General features: G+C 35.4%; 2 protein-coding genes across 3 annotated transcripts; one reads left to right on the top strand and one right to left on the bottom strand.

The window, feature by feature from the left end:
- Nucleotides 1-320: 320 nt before the first annotated feature.
- LOC131787023 (GATA zinc finger domain-containing protein 1) lies at nt 321-5,113 on the top strand. The gene is made up of 4 exons (XM_059104096.2): nt 321-693; nt 2,169-2,228; nt 2,989-3,166; nt 3,308-5,113. The coding sequence occupies exons 1-4, from the start codon at nt 433-435 to the stop codon at nt 3,487-3,489; spliced, it is 681 nt and encodes a 226-aa protein (XP_058960079.2). The 5' UTR covers nt 321-432; the 3' UTR covers nt 3,490-5,113.
- Nucleotides 3,317-14,719, bottom strand: LOC131787021 (mitochondrial glutathione transporter SLC25A40). Of its 2 annotated transcripts, none has more exons than XM_059104095.2 (11): nt 14,488-14,719; nt 13,961-14,020; nt 10,693-10,808; nt 9,827-9,894; nt 8,894-9,018; nt 8,517-8,594; nt 8,161-8,259; nt 7,774-7,865; nt 5,578-5,653; nt 5,279-5,368; nt 3,317-4,647 (listed from the first exon to the last, which is right to left on the bottom strand). In XM_059104095.2, the coding sequence occupies exons 1-11, from the start codon at nt 14,576-14,578 to the stop codon at nt 4,514-4,516; spliced, it is 1,029 nt and encodes a 342-aa protein (XP_058960078.1). In that variant the 5' UTR covers nt 14,579-14,719; the 3' UTR covers nt 3,317-4,513. The 2 variants fall into 2 exon arrangements, with proteins under 2 accessions (XP_058960078.1, XP_058960077.1); XM_059104094.2 differs by having other exon boundaries at nt 9,827-9,910; nt 14,488-14,567.
- Between the last annotated feature and the right edge of the window lie 2,900 nt (nt 14,720-17,619).

Below are 17,619 nucleotides of genomic sequence, written 5' to 3'. Positions count from 1 at the left end.
AGAACATATTATTTTGAGAGGTCATAAAGCTACCTTTTAATCGGTTATGGCGGTGGATATCAGATTGCCTTTAATATAGATTCCCGTTGCTCCCGATCCCTCAGAATTATCATTTTCGGTCCCTCCACTGCCTCACGAGATACATTGTTAACTATATAGATTTCTTGAAGGAAAGCTTTTTGGTACGTTCATGAGCCCTTAGCGTTTTTTGTGTTAAGTTTTTCAACGGATCTAAATCGTGGGGCATTTCAGTTTTCACGTACGGCCGAAGTCATCTGATGGGGGGCTAAGTCTAGTGGGTATTATGTTAAGCGCATGTGCAAACAAAATGGCCGATGATACTAACTGTAATCCGTGTCCACGTAAATTTAGTGTGATTTAGCTGCATATCTTAGATCGGTTTAAGATCTTCCAAAAACGAGCATTTGAATAATGTCACTTGATCATAATCCCCAATGTTCTGCCTGCAAAATAGCGAATTCTTTGATGTGGAGGAGAGGGTCTAATGGCGAAATCCTTTGTAACAGCTGCCATTTGAAGCGAGTTAATTCTAGCGTTCGTGCTCAGCGACAAAGCTCTAAGGAGAGCAAAAAGCTCATTGCAAGGATTAAGGCAGGAACACGAAAAGGTTGGAATGGAAAGTCAGGGGAAAGATCAAGAGGTCGCCGTTCCTTGCAAAAGATGAAACGAAAGGTAAATTTAAGTAAATGTTATATTTTACCTCGGTACATACAACATGAACATTAAATTATTTTATTGTAAACTGCCAAATTTATTTCCTGAGGCTTTTTTTTTCATACAAAATGTTTACTACTCTACTGAGGTCCTGAAAGAGAGAGGTGACCATAAACTACTCGATGAAAAGGGTCTGTATTGATCACTAACAACAAATTAATGAGAAATTTCACGTTGGCCTCGAAGGATAGAAAAAAAATGTACATTAAGACAATAAGTATAGTGTAAAACCCAAACGACCACTTTTTCGATTTTTTTTTTCCAAAATGCGCCCAGACTTTCAACTTCCATGCAATAGACTTACAATTTTTACGTGGCTGTAAGGATAAATATCTAGCGAGTTTTGAAGGGACAGGTTACTCCTGTGAGGAAGTCCAACTCCGTTTTTTTAATTCTTGCGTGAATGTGAGGAACCGATATATTGACTCAAATTCTTAACTGAAATCCAAATATCTCTGCAATTACTCTTTTAGTCGTTTTTAGACAAAACTGTCTTTGCAAACTTTTAGGACTTGTCCAATTTGATGAAATACATGACATTGCACCTTGTGCTTGTAGGAATGCAACTGTTTTCAACAATCATTACTTTAATGCCATTTTCATCTGATTTCAAGATGTAAATGGTCATAAAATGCAAACAATGGCATACCACTCTGCTGAACAAAGATAAAACTTTTCCTAGAGTGAAGCTCAGTCAGCATTTAATTACAAAAAGAGTACTTTGGTCTGTGACCTAAGTCTAATGCTACATTTACATGTATACCCTCTTTTAACAGACTGGGTGTTTTACAGTTTTATCAGTAAAGGGCAAAATTACTGAGCGCTGATTGGTTGAGAGAGAGGGCATTTTTTCTTAATCAAGGGCATTTTTAGTAATCAAGAGAGGGCATGATTACCTGTTAATGATTGGCTAATCCATTGCATAGCAACCGTTCGTTATCTTGAAATTTGTTAAAAATAGACTGCGCGCGTGATTTTCCTTCGTATAAATTTTGCCCTTTATTGATAAACAAGTAATCCCATGAGACCTCGTACTATTAAGGATTAATTGCACTTGAGTTTTCAAAATTTTCCAAATTGCCCTCGTCGCTTCGCGACTCGGGCAATTTTGGAAAATTTTGAAAACTCTCGTGCAATTAATCCTTAATAGTACTTGGCCTCATGTGATTACCTATACAAATTAAGTAATTTCTTGTTACTTTTAACATAATAATTAGGAAGTAAAGATTTTACCACACATTAAATTTGAAGTTATCTCTGTATGGTTTCGTTTCACCCATTTGAATCAGTGACTTGAGTCAAACATCTTCTTTAAAGATTACCTTAGCACTTGTGAATACCCCAAGCTTAAAGGAGGTGTACTACCTTGTACATTGATAGACACTGATGTTATCTGTTGTCAAATATGGAACTATTTGTCATTTTGATTGCAGCCTTATAAGTCACCAGAGGGTTTTGCTACTGTAGTTGCAGCTGACAGGATTTACTTCAAAGTATGGCTTTGTGGAAATTTATTGTTAAAAATAATATAATATATAATATACTTTATATTTTGACCTGGGGATGATAGTCATAAACTAATTGATCCTCTCATCATGTGTCATTATTTGACAACTTTTAGTCAAAAAGGCCAAACAGAGAAGGGAGGGAACAATTGAAATATTCTAAGTTGATAACTACTAGTTTGGTCTTTTTCAAAATGAGTAAATTTAAGAAAATAGTTCAAGAGAATTATTGTAAGTGATATCCAAGAAAAATCCTGAACACACAAGAGCTTATTTTAAGGAAACCTCCTCTGGTGGAACAAATAATCTTTAAATTAACAAAAATTATCTCACAAGTTAAAATTTATCTTGAATGGCACTGAAGTAGCTAGAGGGAGAAAAAAACGAAACTGATCTGTGTCACCTTCAAACTGGAATTCTCCATCTCAATGTTTAATTGTATGTAATTACCTGTATGATTCCCTTGGGACTCAATTAAATGAAAGAGCTATTGTCTCTTGATAATAATGACAACTGTATAACATCATGGAAGCCAAAATGGTGTTTTCCAAAATGTGAACATTGTTTACTGTATTTTGTACATTTCAGTTCTTGTTTCTTAATGTTTTTAAACTAATCTTCATGAAGCATAGCAAGTTGTTTTCCAAATGGTGGTTTATGAGTTGGTTGTTGTTTAGACAGGGAAGGTGGACATTTGTACATGATACCTGACACAGTTAAGTGTTTCATTTATTTGCATTTGTTAAAGGGTATTCTTTACCAGGCTGGTGACATAGTATCCATCGAAGACATAGAGGGTGATCTGTATTATGCCCAGCTTAAAGGCTTTCTTCAAGATCAGTATGCACAGAAAACTGCAGTTATTACATGGCTTCTACCTTTGGTTCCTAAACCATCACACTTTGATCCTGCTCTCTTTTTACCGGGTAAAGTATGTGTACTTGTGATGAATATGAAACATGTCGGTTAACATCATGGTTTCTCTTGCTTTGTCTCAAGTTATTTTCAGACTATGTAGAAGACAGGTTTAACTCTAACAGAAGAACTCTGATGTTTCAATTTTTCAGGACCTGAAGAAGACACTCCTAGACCGATGGAATGTATGGAGTTTGTTTGTAGAGCCCCAACAGAACTGTTTAAAGCCAGAAGAGAACATCCTCCATTTGTAACTCCACGACAACCCGACCTTAATGATTTAGCAACAGTTGCAGAACAACTTCTCTCAAATGAAAATCATCAACAGTTATAAGTTGACATTACTCTAGTTGGTGTAGTACCCATATGCCTTGTTTGGGTATTGCACAGCAAATTTTATCTTTGTCGGAGCTCTTTCGAACATTTTCTCTCCATTTAGCAAGAGACATACAGTTCACAACCAAATGACTTTGAAAACTTAGTCATTGAAAAGGATGTTCATGATTTAAAACTGCCTACATGTACATATGGGAGTTGTGTGTAGTATATTTAACTCTGTATTTGACCAAAACTTTCTCTTATTTCCTTACTCAGACCTTTATTAATTACTTTTAACCCTTAACACCTAGCATCAGTATGCATATTCTCCATACTATTCACTACACATTTCCTAAGGTGCAAACAAGAGCTGCTTTAGTTTAATCTTGTGACCTTAATTAATGTTTGATTCAAGGGTGATATTGTAAGAGGGAAATTAGATGCAAATCACTCTTACAGGTCAAAGGATTAATGATATCATAATTTGAGAATATTCACATTACATTGCTGTTTCGTCAGTTCTGCCTGATCGAATAGAGATAAATTACAAGCTGAATAGGAGTTGATAATCCAGGACATAATAGACTATTCAACATAGCAGAATGCATACTATGTGGATGAAAACTGCAAAGATTCAATACATAATGGACTTTCTTAAAACAGTGAACATGGTTTGACAATATTACAAAAGATCCTAGGTTGACAGAGGAAGTAAAAGTTGGTGTCTGATTGCCAACTTAAGCTTGCTGGTAGTGCAACCAATTCCTGGCTACTGGCTGCCATTTCTGGTCAATCATTTACCACATATAGTAACCAAAGCTTGCTCTTGAACAGCTACATTGCTGTTAAGTTAAGTTAATCCATTCCATCACTTGATTGAAAGTACTGGTCCTTTTTTTCCATGCTGAAACCAAGTAGCGATGTCAAAAATGTCCACCTGCTTCCATTTCAACAGATTCAGCTAAAAGAACAATAGCTGAGCACTGCCTGAGGTACCTCCTGGTGTTCACTTCAGTGTTTACTTCTGAAGAGCCCCTGAATCAGAACATTTTAGTTACTGTTGCTGATGTAGCCTTCTCCATGTTGTATTGGCGAAAAAAAGACTTGGAATATTCATAAGTGCTGATCATGACAGCACATGCTGGTGCCACTTTTATCAGTCTTGCTGATACACCTTTCAAAGGAAAAAAAAAATCAAGCTGACACCTTACACAGACTTACATTTCTAAAAAGGATTTTGTATGAGGATCATGAGGATTTTAGCATTTGGTTTTGGGCTGTATCTTCCTTCAGACACTCCTAGCCATCAAGACCATGCGTGTAAACGAGACCTCTACTAGTAACAGTATCACATACATTAGTTATGCCCTTTAAGGACAGCTTTGTAAAATACTAGGGTAATTTAGCATTATCAACTGAGTTGATAGCGTAAATTGACCTCCATAAAGAGTTTAAAAGCTGATGAAGGGCTAACACTTAAAAAGTCAGCTTTTAAAACTCTCTACAGTAGCCAATTTATGTTACCATACTGCATTACCCAGTTACACTTTCCCACTAATGCAGCACCACAGTTTCTTTAGAAACTCACCCCCTTTATTTATTTGTAAAATACTGACAAATAAATAGTGATTATTATTTTACTTTTTGACCAAGGTTGTCCATTCCATATGACTCCACAATCACTTACTATTGTTTGTTAGAAATTCCAAATAAATAGATAAAATAATAGTAACCCTGACTTCTGTAACTGGTGAGACTGAAAAAATCACGTAACACTTCATGAGTTGTAACTGTTGTATTCTCACCAGCAAAGAGACTTTTCCATCCACTTTCTCTATACAACTGGAAAATCAGTGAGAATGTAAAAGGCAACTTCTTGACAGCACTGGCATTTTCTGTAAAGGTTGTTTTAATAACATAAATAAATCACTCAAACAGCTTTTCCAATTTTAAATCAAAACAGAGATTACTTATTAAAACAGTGTAAATTATATGTTATTCTTTGACATAGGAGAGCACAATTTACACATGGTTGATCACTTCAGTGATAACTAAGGGATACAACAACACACAAGATAGCTTGACCAGTGAAAATATTACATACTAAACACAAGTTCACCAAGTTCCATCTGTCTGTGTGTTTTAACCACATCAAATGGAGTTGTTATCAATGCAGCCATCTGCAAAACAATGATTTTCAGGAATTGAAAAAAGTTTCAAATTGTTAGTAGGCAATCTATCAAATATATGCCTGTTTATCTGTCAGTCTGTCTATCCATCAGACCTATTTATCTATCTATATTTCTATCTACCTGATGAGCTGAACTGTACAAGCTTTTGATTGGTTCTTGCTTATGACATTGGAGGGCAGATGTAGATGATGTCACCATCCACAACACTTTGTTTTTTAACATTTGAAACAAATAGATTATATCTGGCCATGGATCTGTACAGTAATAGATCACAGAACAGCTTTGTGCTGTGTCACTTTTTTTTCCTCACCAGACTTTAATGTCATCTGTAATCTATTACTAACCAGAAATGGAAACATGCATGTATGTGAAAAAGATGTGATGGATGATTAGGGCAAATAATTGCACTGTGCATTCCTGATAACTTGAACCTTTGGAGGGAAATTGAAAAACCTTGCATTATAAATAGTTTGAGTCATTAGAAGGTTGAGAAATGACTGGAAATTAAGGAAAAATATTTTCTCAAACAATAAAAGTTTTGTCAAATTTATCTCTCTCAGTATAAGTGTTGGGTGAAAATGGAACATTTTGAACAAGAAGTTTAAGAAGCAAAGCTTCATGGAAATTCAAGGTACTGTAATTATTAAATGTACTCTTAACCAAGAAAATGTTGAGGGGATTTACACAATTGGTGTAATACATATTTTTTGCATCTTAATGTAGAGGGCAGATTAGTTTATAAGAAATTAGGAAAAGTTGGGATGACCTTGGATTCTTCTTAAAATATATACTTCTGTGAAATAGTCAGTAACATTTACTTAAACAACCTGCAAAATGATACATGGCTATAAACAAGAACCCTAGTCAAAGAAATTAACTTTTCTGGATTACAGCAGAGTACATCTTGTTTCCATTTGTCAAGCATTGACAAACAAAGTCAGTGCTACAGAGGAAACCCAGATTTTTTGAAAATGCAGGTCCCCTGGTTCAAGTTAGTGAAATGTATCAGTTGTCCAGGGTACATGTTACCAAGGTAGTCTGCAGTGCAGGCATCTTATTAGGGCAGGTTAATGTTAAGAAGCTTGTAGTCATTTATTCAACCAGCCATGTTTGATTTGGAGTTAGAGTCAACGAAGGGGGAGGAGATGGGGCCCAGCAAAAAGAGGCCTGTCTGAGGGGGCTGTTAAGAAGCATAATGACCCCTGATTAGTTATGTGTCACTGCATTTTGGGAAAAGAGCAGTTAATGAGTTTACTCAAAAAACCAGAAGCACTCTTATGTGACAAAAACAAACACCTAGAGCCAATGAGTGAAAGAGTGAAGCAGTTTTTCAGCCAGGAGAGAAAAACCTCCTACCCATTCACAAATATAAGCTGATATTTGCTGCACTTCATAATTTTCCAAATGACAATCCTTGAGTGTAGCTGCCATTAATCCATTTGATGATATTTCTTCCATTATTTCCATTGATGGTAAACAATACTTTAAAACAACATACACTCAAATATTTACCCGCCATCATTCATTTGATGCACACTGGCATCTGAAATATCAAGCTCTTCCAAAAACTAACCGCTAATGCTGCCAGGAGATCTTTTCCAAAGATCAGTGTAGAAATTATGTCTATTTGCTCTGCTCCCTCTCCCCACTCACCCCTTCAATACAAATTTCATTCTCTCCAGCCTTTTGTGACTGTTAAAATCAAAGGTGACAGCTATAATTTTCACAAAGTTAATATTTGCTCCTGCCAATTACACCTTCTCTGCAGACTAGTTCCCAAGGAGATTTCCAGTCATTCCCAGTCAGTGAAATTACAATATATGTGTGATGCAAATCCAGGGAAAATAAATTTTCCTTTCAGTTAACACAAGGTTTTATTTGGCAAAGGTTCAACTTATCAAGTGTCTTCCCAGGTATGTAAAATATGGATGTAGGTAAAAAGGAGAATCTGCAAATTTAAGTACAAAAGTGAACTAAGCTTCATGTCTTGTGATATAAATGGTCTGCTGTACTTCTCGAGTTTTGTTTTTTACACTGTACTACACAACATAATGCGCAGAATATTTAGCCTATGAAATAAAATAATGAGAAATGAGACATGTACTCACAGCTCCAGACAGCACTCCCGATGAAAAACTAGCAATAAATCCTGGCTCAACAAACTTTGATTTTAGGACTTCATAGCCCATCCAATAAACAGCTTTTAAAAGACAAACAGAAAATCAGCAACAATACTTAGGTCAACAATAAGGTAGAATTTCTACTACAATATGATTAACACCAATATGCTGGTGTTAAATTTGAAATATCCTGTTGATGTTGATAAAAAAGGGCATGTAAATAAACTACATTATGATATTTTGATGTTTTTATTTTAGTTTGATTTAGATGATAGAAAATGACTAAAAAATGGGGTCAATTCCATTGAAAATCAGTTCTTGAGTCAAATAAATACTACAGCTGGAATCAGTGTTACTGATTAATACAGTCCCAACCTGAGAATGGTACATCCCTGAGCAGTGTAGGTCCTAATCCATGCCAGAGTGATAACATTCCCCCTTGCTGAATGGCATTCTTAATAACACTTACAAGCTCTGAAATAAAAACAAAGAAATGCATTAGAATATTGCAAAAAACGCCTACAAAGATGATACCTACATTCATGACAATCATCTTAAAATTTCAACTACTGTCATGCATAAAAATGATTCCTACTTGATGCATCTGTTCCATTTACCAGTAACTAGAAACATTCAACAGACAAAGTGCAAAAAAAAAAACCACTACACTCCAAATATCATGAAGGTTGGACTTCATGTGTAGTATGTGATGCAACTTAGATGAACAATACCTTTATAACTAAATTCCTTTCTTGACTGCAGTTTGGTTCTGATCATTTCTATTGGTGATATGCATGTGATGGAGGCAGCTGAAGTAAAAAAAATATGATCAGATTAGTCACCAAACCCAATGGATAATGTTGTTGTATTTCAAGTAGATAGAAGGTAACATTTACATTTAGTCTCATACACACAAGTTGATAAAGAGTGGTCATGTTGACTATTACTTTTACCATACATCAAGTTATTCAGTCATTCAGACTGAAAGAAGGCCCGAGAGGTCATTGAGGTATTGTTTTAAATACCAGTTCATGAATGAGATGTGCATGTAATTTTCAAATGAATTTTGTTGGTTATGTAAAATGACAAAAGAGAAACCAAATATTACTTCGAGCAGTAACTCCAGCACACATTGGTGACCAAAAGTTTTCCTCTCCCTCTTTAAATCCATACACCACTTTAAGCTGGTCATAAAGAGTAAAATATATCATTGTGTTTGGAACAGCCATAACTCTGCAACACAACCATAAGAAAAGTCAGTCAGCACTCTGAGCAAACTCTTGTTGTCATAGCAAGAAAAAGATTTTTGGAAGTAAATATGTATGAAAAGTTGCAACCTTGGTTTGGTAGTCATTCAACAAGTAATGGTGTGACAATGAGACAGCTTTACTAAAACAGAACAACCCATCAGATTTCAAGGCTTCTAGAAAGGAACAAATCAAATGATAGGAAAACGAAAAACAACTTTTGTAACGTTTTATAGACCAGCTCAGCATTGGAAAAATAAAACATTTGTATAGACTAAAAATCCTGTATTTGAGAAACGGAATTTTACAATTTCAAAATAGATATAATGAAGTGATTGAACTTTGTGTCATGCAATTTCGGTCTGAAATCATACTGTAATACAACATAATTTTGGTCTGAAATCACTACTTGTGTAATTTTTAAATCACTCATATGATTTCAGGTTGCACTTCACTCAGTTCAACTACTATTATTTATCACCAACATCCATGACACTTCTTTTAAACTTCTACCAAATGTTTACTAAGGTAATCTCCTGGTGCAATGCTTCCAAACTTACCTATTGCTGTTTATCTATTTTCATTCTCTTCAAATTAATTTTATCATCAGTCCAGTGTTCTAGTTGCCCACCAACTCATGCACAATGACAATTTCTTTACAAACTAAAAACTTTCCTTCAGAAACAGACCCAAACCAATTTCAAACAATCCCTCTCAGCAGCAATCATAAACCACATTGTTCTGAATTTCACAAAGAGAGTTAAACAAATGAACTGCTCAAACCATCTACTTACAGAGTTGGTGGTAAGCCTCTCCACAATGCTGAGATGCCTTCATAGCGAGGAATTTTCATCAAAGCATCCTGGAATTTGAATAAACTGTTCTTAAATTAACAACCATTTCAGGTGATTTGAGTACACATTGTTGAACTGTGTACTCAACTGAAACAAAACTGTCATTCAATTCCATTTCAAGAATTATCAATCGAAAGTTCATCTGTATAATAGGAAAGGAGTAAATCACAATATATTCCTGGACACAAAAATCAAATTTAGGTGCTAAATTTACAGCAAATGTTGCCAATTTAGCGACCCATGTTCAACAATTATGAGAGCTCTGGAATTTTCTGTTCATATTCTCAAGTTAAGTGAGATAAAAAATGGTACAAAATGTTGTACCACTAATTTTTAGTGGTAGGAAGTGAGAAAAGTGTCTTTTTGGCAGTAAGAACTGTTGTAACCATTTTAAAGCTGGCATTTCATTAGAGGATTCCAAGGGTTTTCCAGGTACTTTCCTATAGGTTTATATCCTGACCACTTAATTTTGTTTCTAGAGACCTCTTTATCATTTTAGGTCACTATGTAGCTCATTTGGAAAAGCCTGAACTTAATATCTCGAAGTACCATGATCATGACGGTGACACTACCTCTGACTGCTAGTTTGAAGAAATAATCTTATTATGTAACATTAATAGGAGTACCAGTACATTTTAACGAAATCTTTTCATACATGTGCCTGGTGTAGTTTCACATAGTTATAATTCCAACCCACACATAATTAGCTGAAAAGGGGAAAAAACCACTGGAAGTGCAGACCTCTTTAGATTTATTATGGACAACATATTTTAATAACAGTAAAGTGCTGACATTCTCAGACTTACCAATGTTGAATCAAAAGGAGGATGAGGAGCATGAGGAAATGGATGGAAAGGGGATCCAAGATTGGCACATAAACACAGATGATCCATGAGACCATTACAGAACAGGTAACATGGAGCTGAAGGATTAAAACATGAAAATAAAACAGTTAGAGAGAAAAGATATGTGTATGTCATAGTTAAAACTGATTTTATACTAGTTTCAACACTTTGTTATTGTTGTTGTTGTTGCTTAACAATCAGGATGATGGATCTGGACTGAGAGGAAATAAAACTTGACCTACAACCCTGAAGATTACTACCATTTTGACCAGAATTTCATTTTAATCTGCAACATATACATTTACCAACATAGTCATTCAAAAAAAATTATGACATCACAGTTTTATGAAGATGCTGGGATCAATGTCAGTATCTTAGCAAATGTGCACCTACCTCTCCCCTAACCCATTATTAAGTTTAACATGTCACCAGTTGATCATTGAGCCAAAATGAAGATTGATTTTTTTTTTTGGTTTTAGAACAGTTTTCCTTCAATGTAAGCACAACATGAACTCTTGTACCACAGATAGCCATTTTCAATTATGATATCTTGAATCCATACATACATATGGTTCCAATTTTTCTTTATATCTTTTAAATGTGTCATCTCTAATCAATCCTATATTTCAGATAATGAAAGAGTCCTGCACAAGGATTGGTTGTTGTTAAAGATATTAATTTCATCTTTCCCTTCTAACCAGCAAGTTGAGGACATTCAAAAATGCATGTGGCTACTAGTGTAGCACAATTTTTATAGCATTGAAAAGGACCAGAGGTTGTACAATGACAACAGAATGTAGTGTTGCAGAATATTTGTCCCACTTACAAAACAGAAAACCTGTGGCATTCCACATATTTATGAGTACCCTGTTCCACAAGAGAAATGTGATTCAAGAATATGTTGTGAAACTGACATTAAACACTACCCAAATGGTAGCAAATAATAATATCAACAAAAATAATAATGATAACTATAGTAAATAATAATAATTTAAGGGGCTGGCTAGAAAACCTTATGGTTCCCCAATCTTCTGGGCTCTAACAATAAATACCTAATAGTATGCTTACTTTAACTTTCTGCCAACACTGTGTGCAGACAACTAAGTGACCTTGGAAAGAAAATTGACTGTGTTCTAGAATCAGTTTTCACAAGTAGGAAAATCTCCAAAATTTTAAAAGTCACAGAAACAAAGTCCTCACTGGTAAACAAACAATGCATTATGGATGAATTTTAATGTAATTTGTGTGATGTAAATTATAAAGGCTACATGAACCATCACCTCCACCTTCACATTAAGGAGCACAAATATTCCATCATTTATAAACATCTTGAGAACAAACACAATTGAAGACCGAACAATCTTCACGAGCAATTTTTCATCCTAAAGAAATGACACAGAAAGTTTGAGTGCCTTATTTGTGAGATGCTTTTAATAAGAAAAAGAGACTGACTCTGAACACTCAAAAAGACTCCATTCCAGTGAAACCGTTCATTTAATTATGTATATTCTTTTGTTTTACTCCACCTCATTTGATTCTAATTTAGTTTTACACTTTCCTTTCTTTATGTCACTGAACTTAAAATAATTTTACATTTGATAATGGTGACACATTGTTGCTGAAATGTCATGTTTTAATTTCACTTCTTTTTATTATGAAATGTTTTCTAAATCTTTCATTATCCTTTAACTTTGCCTATAAGTTGTAAATGACTTTCTTATCCTATAGCAATTCCATTTCTTGAGACTTTTGTTTCATGCAAAAACACATTTCGTGTTTTATGATACTCCTTTATTCTACATCTTAAGATATTCTGCCATTCCGTTATTCCTCAGTTCCATCATTCTATTGACTGACTAAAAGTATTGCATTTCCTAGCTTGCCCGCTTCACAAATTCAGTAGCTCTCTTCTCCAGAAGTCACTTATTCAAACTGTAAAATTCTCTCTCTTAAAATAAAAAAAAGACTTCTCAAAGCTTCCTTGATGTGCGGATCACATCTATTGAGATATTTCTGCAAGTAAAAAGTTTTGATTTCAATTACGCATTGCTAAATGCCACTGTGAAATCATTTTGAGATTGTCTTTCACAGTGTCAGGCAGGAACTGAAAAGATTATATCTTCCAATCTACATAATTTGCTGATTTAGATGGTTAAATGCTCTCAAATAAGATGGTAATAGTGAACAATGGTTCCCATTTTTGGCTGTTGATAACCTGTCGCTCAACTGTCAGCCAACAGGTTACCTACACATTACCGACAGTCAGCCGTCATTGATGTTTGATCTGCACTTCAAAGAGTAGGGATGTCATCCTGCTCAGAAATGAAAAAAAAACGGCTCCTTTAGGAGCCACCAACTTTGCAAAAGTGAATGAACCAACAGGTCAAATAGTTCTAATAAAGACTTTCTGAAAAGGGTTTTGGAGGCAGTGTATTTAGGGGATTGGGAACTAGAAAAACTTTTCAATATAGCAGATAAATGAAATAAAACCAATTTGGGAAAGTTTCACCAGCCAAAACAAAAAAGTGGGCAAAAGCCATCGTAGCTATTGAGAGTACAGTGCAAGGTATCTTTTTGAAATGACTTTTCTCCTTTTTATGTATTTTTAGAAGCAATATATAGGTAAACGTTTATGATCATTTCAGTTTACAACCGACAGACACGTTACCAACAGGATACTGACAGGTTGCCAACAGGTTGGTGACTGTTGGCTGACAGTCGGCAAAAACTTTGGCCTGAAACATAATGAAAACTGCTGGCCAACTGTGAGTCAACTGTCAACCAACTGTCAGTTTACAGTTGGCCAATAGTATCTTTCGGGAACTGTTCTTCACTTTTACTAATAAGACATAATGCTGATTTTTCTCCTTTCAATCTATTCAAAACATACATACTTTGCAGTTCATTAATTAGGCTTTAATATCTCATCATCATTGAGATTAAACTTTTAAATAATTGTTTCTTCTGTTATTATCATTAATGTTCTAGTAACTGGCAAAAGACAAATAGAAAAGAAGGCAAACCACAAGCAACAATAGCAGTCTCTGGCTGTAGCCCCAAGTACCCAAGTGCAGGAGAAGAATTGACTGCTGTTAATAACATTTATTAGCATCATCATCATTGTCAGTATCATTAATATTAACATTATCATTTTATTAGCATTATCATTGTAAATTAACAAAAGCCATTTCGTAAAGAACAATAAAATCACAAGACAACAAATTCTTACATTTTGGGATAGGCTTGAGCTGAGCTTGCAGTCTTGTTTTTACTACATCAAGAGGAGTCACTTAAAATAAACAACAACAAAAGACATGAAAATGTCGACGAAGTAATTGAGACACTTTGGATTTTAATCGTCTTAGGGAGGAAGGCGCAAGAGAGGCCATAGCAAAATGCAAAAGTCCCCCTTTCAATTACATCACTGGTAACGAGTATATGAAAGATGTGCACGTGTTAAAATCACCATCGAACAAGAAAGTAGTTAAGTTCAGGCGCAACACATACTTACACAAAACTTACATACCTGCCCTGCCCATACCCCTTTCCCACGCTCTTGGCTACTTGCACGTGATAAGTGAAATGCAATGTTACATCATGTCAATGAACTTTTTGAGAAAACGTGAAATTTGCCATGAAACTCTCCTTTTAACCCGCCCAAAACTGTTTCAGAAACGAGAAAAAAACTAAGAGATTACGAGGTAGTAGCCTCAAGTATCTAAAGGTTACCTTTGAGAACACTCGTTAGAAACTTACCAAAGAGACTGGTTATCAAAGCTCCGGACCCTGAAGATATCATCTGTTGGAATGGTGTTATTTTTCCGGAGCTTTGGGTGGAACTGCCCATAGTGACAGGTTTTTTAAGTGATTTCGTTTTAAAAACTTATATATTATTAATTTGAGTTGAAACAAACATGTCAATGCTAAGGAACGATATTTCGTTTTGCCGCACACCACGGGTGTTCTGTGAAATGCTGTCGGCCATGTTTATCCGTTACTTCTGAGACAAGGGATTTGGTACGACCGTTCTAGTGCCAGTCTCTTTTCGTGAAATCGGCTCATGGAAAGTTTTTCACTTCATTGCGTGACAGGAAGTCCTCTGAATAAACATGAAACGAGACGAAGTAGAGCCCAAGAGCCTTTCAGAATATCGATGAAGCAGGTGTTAAGTTCCTTGTTGAAAAGAAAAGCTAGAAGAAGACTGAAGATGTGGATTGATAGATTTATTCCCAAGTCTTCGTGATTACTCAGCTTCGCTTATGACCATAAGTGTTGCTATTTAGGATGCCTGAACAGATCCGAAAACTCTATCACTATGTTTGTTGATCCGAACGGGCTGACCGTTAATAGGCTTTTTGAAGAGAGCAACTAAAAACAGCCACATAAGTTCCAATTTAATACTTAGGGAACAATAGAGTCGATTGTAAAACTGTGCTGTAAAGTTTCTTATATATTTAACTTTGAAAGCACAATTTTGTAAACAACTAATGATAACACAACAACAAGTCTATTATCTATCCGGATACGTTACGCAGATCCTGTCCAATCTCTAATCGTTCAGTAGAGCTGTAATCAGACAGTTGGCTATAATCAGACACCTGTAAAATCAGACTGTTGAAGTACTCAATCATACTAAGTCCACTCAGCCAAATCCACCAATCACAGAATTAAACACAACAACCATACCAACAGCTACTTATCCTAAATAAAAATTGAGGAATTTCCAACATGAAGAAATTTTTTTACTTTAGACATTGTCTCTACTGGAGATATTTGACCTAAATGAATTTTTTGTTTTTGGAAATTCAAACAGTTATGATTAATTAGTAACAGGATTCTTGTCGTCCAGTTCTGTTAGTAATCATACTTGTGATGGACAAATTGGACTCCTGCTTTGTGGTCATCCAATTTTGTGAATCTCTTGTATGATTACAGAGCGAATTGTTCTTCACTCAGTCCTATTACCATTATCAACTAAAAGGCTAGTGGAGAAAGAAACTATTTTTTTATAAACTAATTTATATTACAACTTTCCCTTTTACCATGAAAAGATACATTTGTTCCAGTAGTTACTAATTTCATTAACACTCGAGGATTATAACAAACTTATGCTACATATTGTAACATTATCTTAACAAGTGCATGAAGGACAAAACTGCTTCATACCCAAGAAACACAGTAGCCTGGATGCCAGGAGTAAGGCAGGCAGCCCTGTCAAGCTATGCAGTTTTAAAACATAACACCATTGTGGCTGAAAGACAGTTTTTGTGGGCAACATTTTGGAAATTCTTGAGAAGAAACAGAAACCAACAATATTGCCTAACTATTTGTGGTACACCACAACCAACTTTTTGTGATAAAAGGAAAGATCAGTGAAGTAGGTGGTACTAAAGAGGTAAACACAGCCAATGATGTGAAGGAGAAAACTGACCACTATATTAGTGATCCCACTGGAACAGTAAAAGTGACATCAAGGGAGAATTTCACTATCAGTGTTCAGGATGGCAAACATACATTTTCTCTACTTTCAGAGTTCAAGAAGAGTGTAAGTCAGAGAGATTGATGTTGAGTACACCCCTTGGTGACTGCAACATGTCAGAATCATCAGAATTTACCCCACCTATGGCTGAACCTCTTCAACTGCTAGATTGTTTCACAACCCCTAAGGCAAAGGTACAATGTAAATACTATTGGTATCACTCAGTTTGGAAAATACCTCTCCTGTTTACAGTGTAACTAGAAAATAGCTGATGGATGGTTTGCTTTCAATATCTTGAAGTGTCATTACTGCAGCCTTACCCAGAAAAGGAAAAAAGCAAAGAAAAGTGCTGCGTCCAAGCTTAAGAGTCACATGATGATAGTCAGTTTTATTACATTTTTCCATTAGGAAATTCTGGATATACCGAATATCCCAATTTGCGAAATATCTTGAGATGAGGCAGTTGTCATAGAAATTGTTGAATTTTCCATAATTAAAAAAGTCAGTTTTGAAAACAAACTAAAATAGTAAAAATTAAAGAGGTGCCTTTCCATGTTAAGACATGTGATGACCTCACCAGACTTTGAGCAATGTTGGATGGGGGTTGCTCAAGATCGAGGACAAAGTTAAGCAAAACAATGATGTTCTGTTTACTTTCTATTACAATCTACTGTTTAAGGGCCACAATTCTTGTGTCAGTTGTTGTGTTGTTATGTCACTTATAATAAGATAATTTGTTTTTATCAGCTGAGTTAATGATGTAAATTGGCCACTGTAAAGAGTTTCTAAAGCAGACATTTTAAGCACTCACCCTTTGCAATTAATAAACAGTTCACCTGAGTGGAAAATGTTTGTAATTCTGTTCCTGTTTCCAGGAGACACTTTTATGCACTGCTGAAATTAGATTGTATTCAATTTTAATCAGCACATTCACTCTACAACCGAAAACCCTCAAAAAAACTTGTAAGCTGAATGCAACTTATACACTTCTTGTTCATTTTTAAAATGAAAAAAAAATAGAGACTGCACTTACAACATTGTTGTAACATCTTGCTTCAGATATGGAATAACGTTTTACTTGTTTTACGATCAAGTGTCTTCCATTTACATAAATGTGAGTAGGTGAGACATCATCTCGCGCTGGACACATGTACGCATTGTGGACCTATTTTCTCCTTGTGCCATCTCGTTACTGCGGCTTAGTAGGTCGTGCGGTGCCTCTGAAGTCAGCTTGCAGGCTATCGTTGACGAAAGTGGAAGAGTAAGTGGCTGCCATTTTGGACTCTCAAAGAAGAAGATTGGGGAAAAATAAATTCCGGGAGACGTTTGATAGCGAGAAGCTTTCGCTTGTCTTAAAGTGGGAAAGGGTTCCACTAGACTTAGAGATTTAGCTGTTTTCTCGCACCTTT

This window comes from Pocillopora verrucosa, chromosome 10 (genome assembly GCF_036669915.1).
Source record: "Pocillopora verrucosa isolate sample1 chromosome 10, ASM3666991v2, whole genome shotgun sequence".
NCBI lineage: Eukaryota > Metazoa > Cnidaria > Anthozoa > Scleractinia > Pocilloporidae > Pocillopora > Pocillopora verrucosa.
The sequence above is the reverse complement of the archived record's forward strand: the minus strand, read 5'-3'. Positions and strand labels throughout refer to the sequence as shown.

Bases quoted from the DNA above. Each gene is read 5' to 3' on its own strand.
- LOC131787023 (XM_059104096.2), top strand. From the start codon at position 433: ATGTCACTTGATCATAATCCCCAATGTTCTGCCTGCAAAATAGCGAAT. The intron at 694-2,168 runs GTAAATTTAAGT...TTTTGATTGCAG, and splicing joins TGCAAAAGATGAAACGAAAG to CCTTATAAGTCACCAGAGGG. The intron at 2,229-2,988 runs GTATGGCTTTGT...CATTTGTTAAAG, and splicing joins CTGACAGGATTTACTTCAAA to GGTATTCTTTACCAGGCTGG.
- LOC131787021 (XM_059104095.2), bottom strand. From the start codon at position 14,578: ATGGGCAGTTCCACCCAAAGCTCCGGAAAAATAACACCATTCCAACAG. The intron at 10,809-13,960 runs GTAAGAATTTGT...TTAATCCTTCAG, and splicing joins GCTCAAGCCTATCCCAAAAT to CTCCATGTTACCTGTTCTGT. The intron at 9,019-9,826 runs GTAAGTAGATGG...GTTGTGTTGCAG, and splicing joins AGAGGCTTACCACCAACTCT to AGTTATGGCTGTTCCAAACA.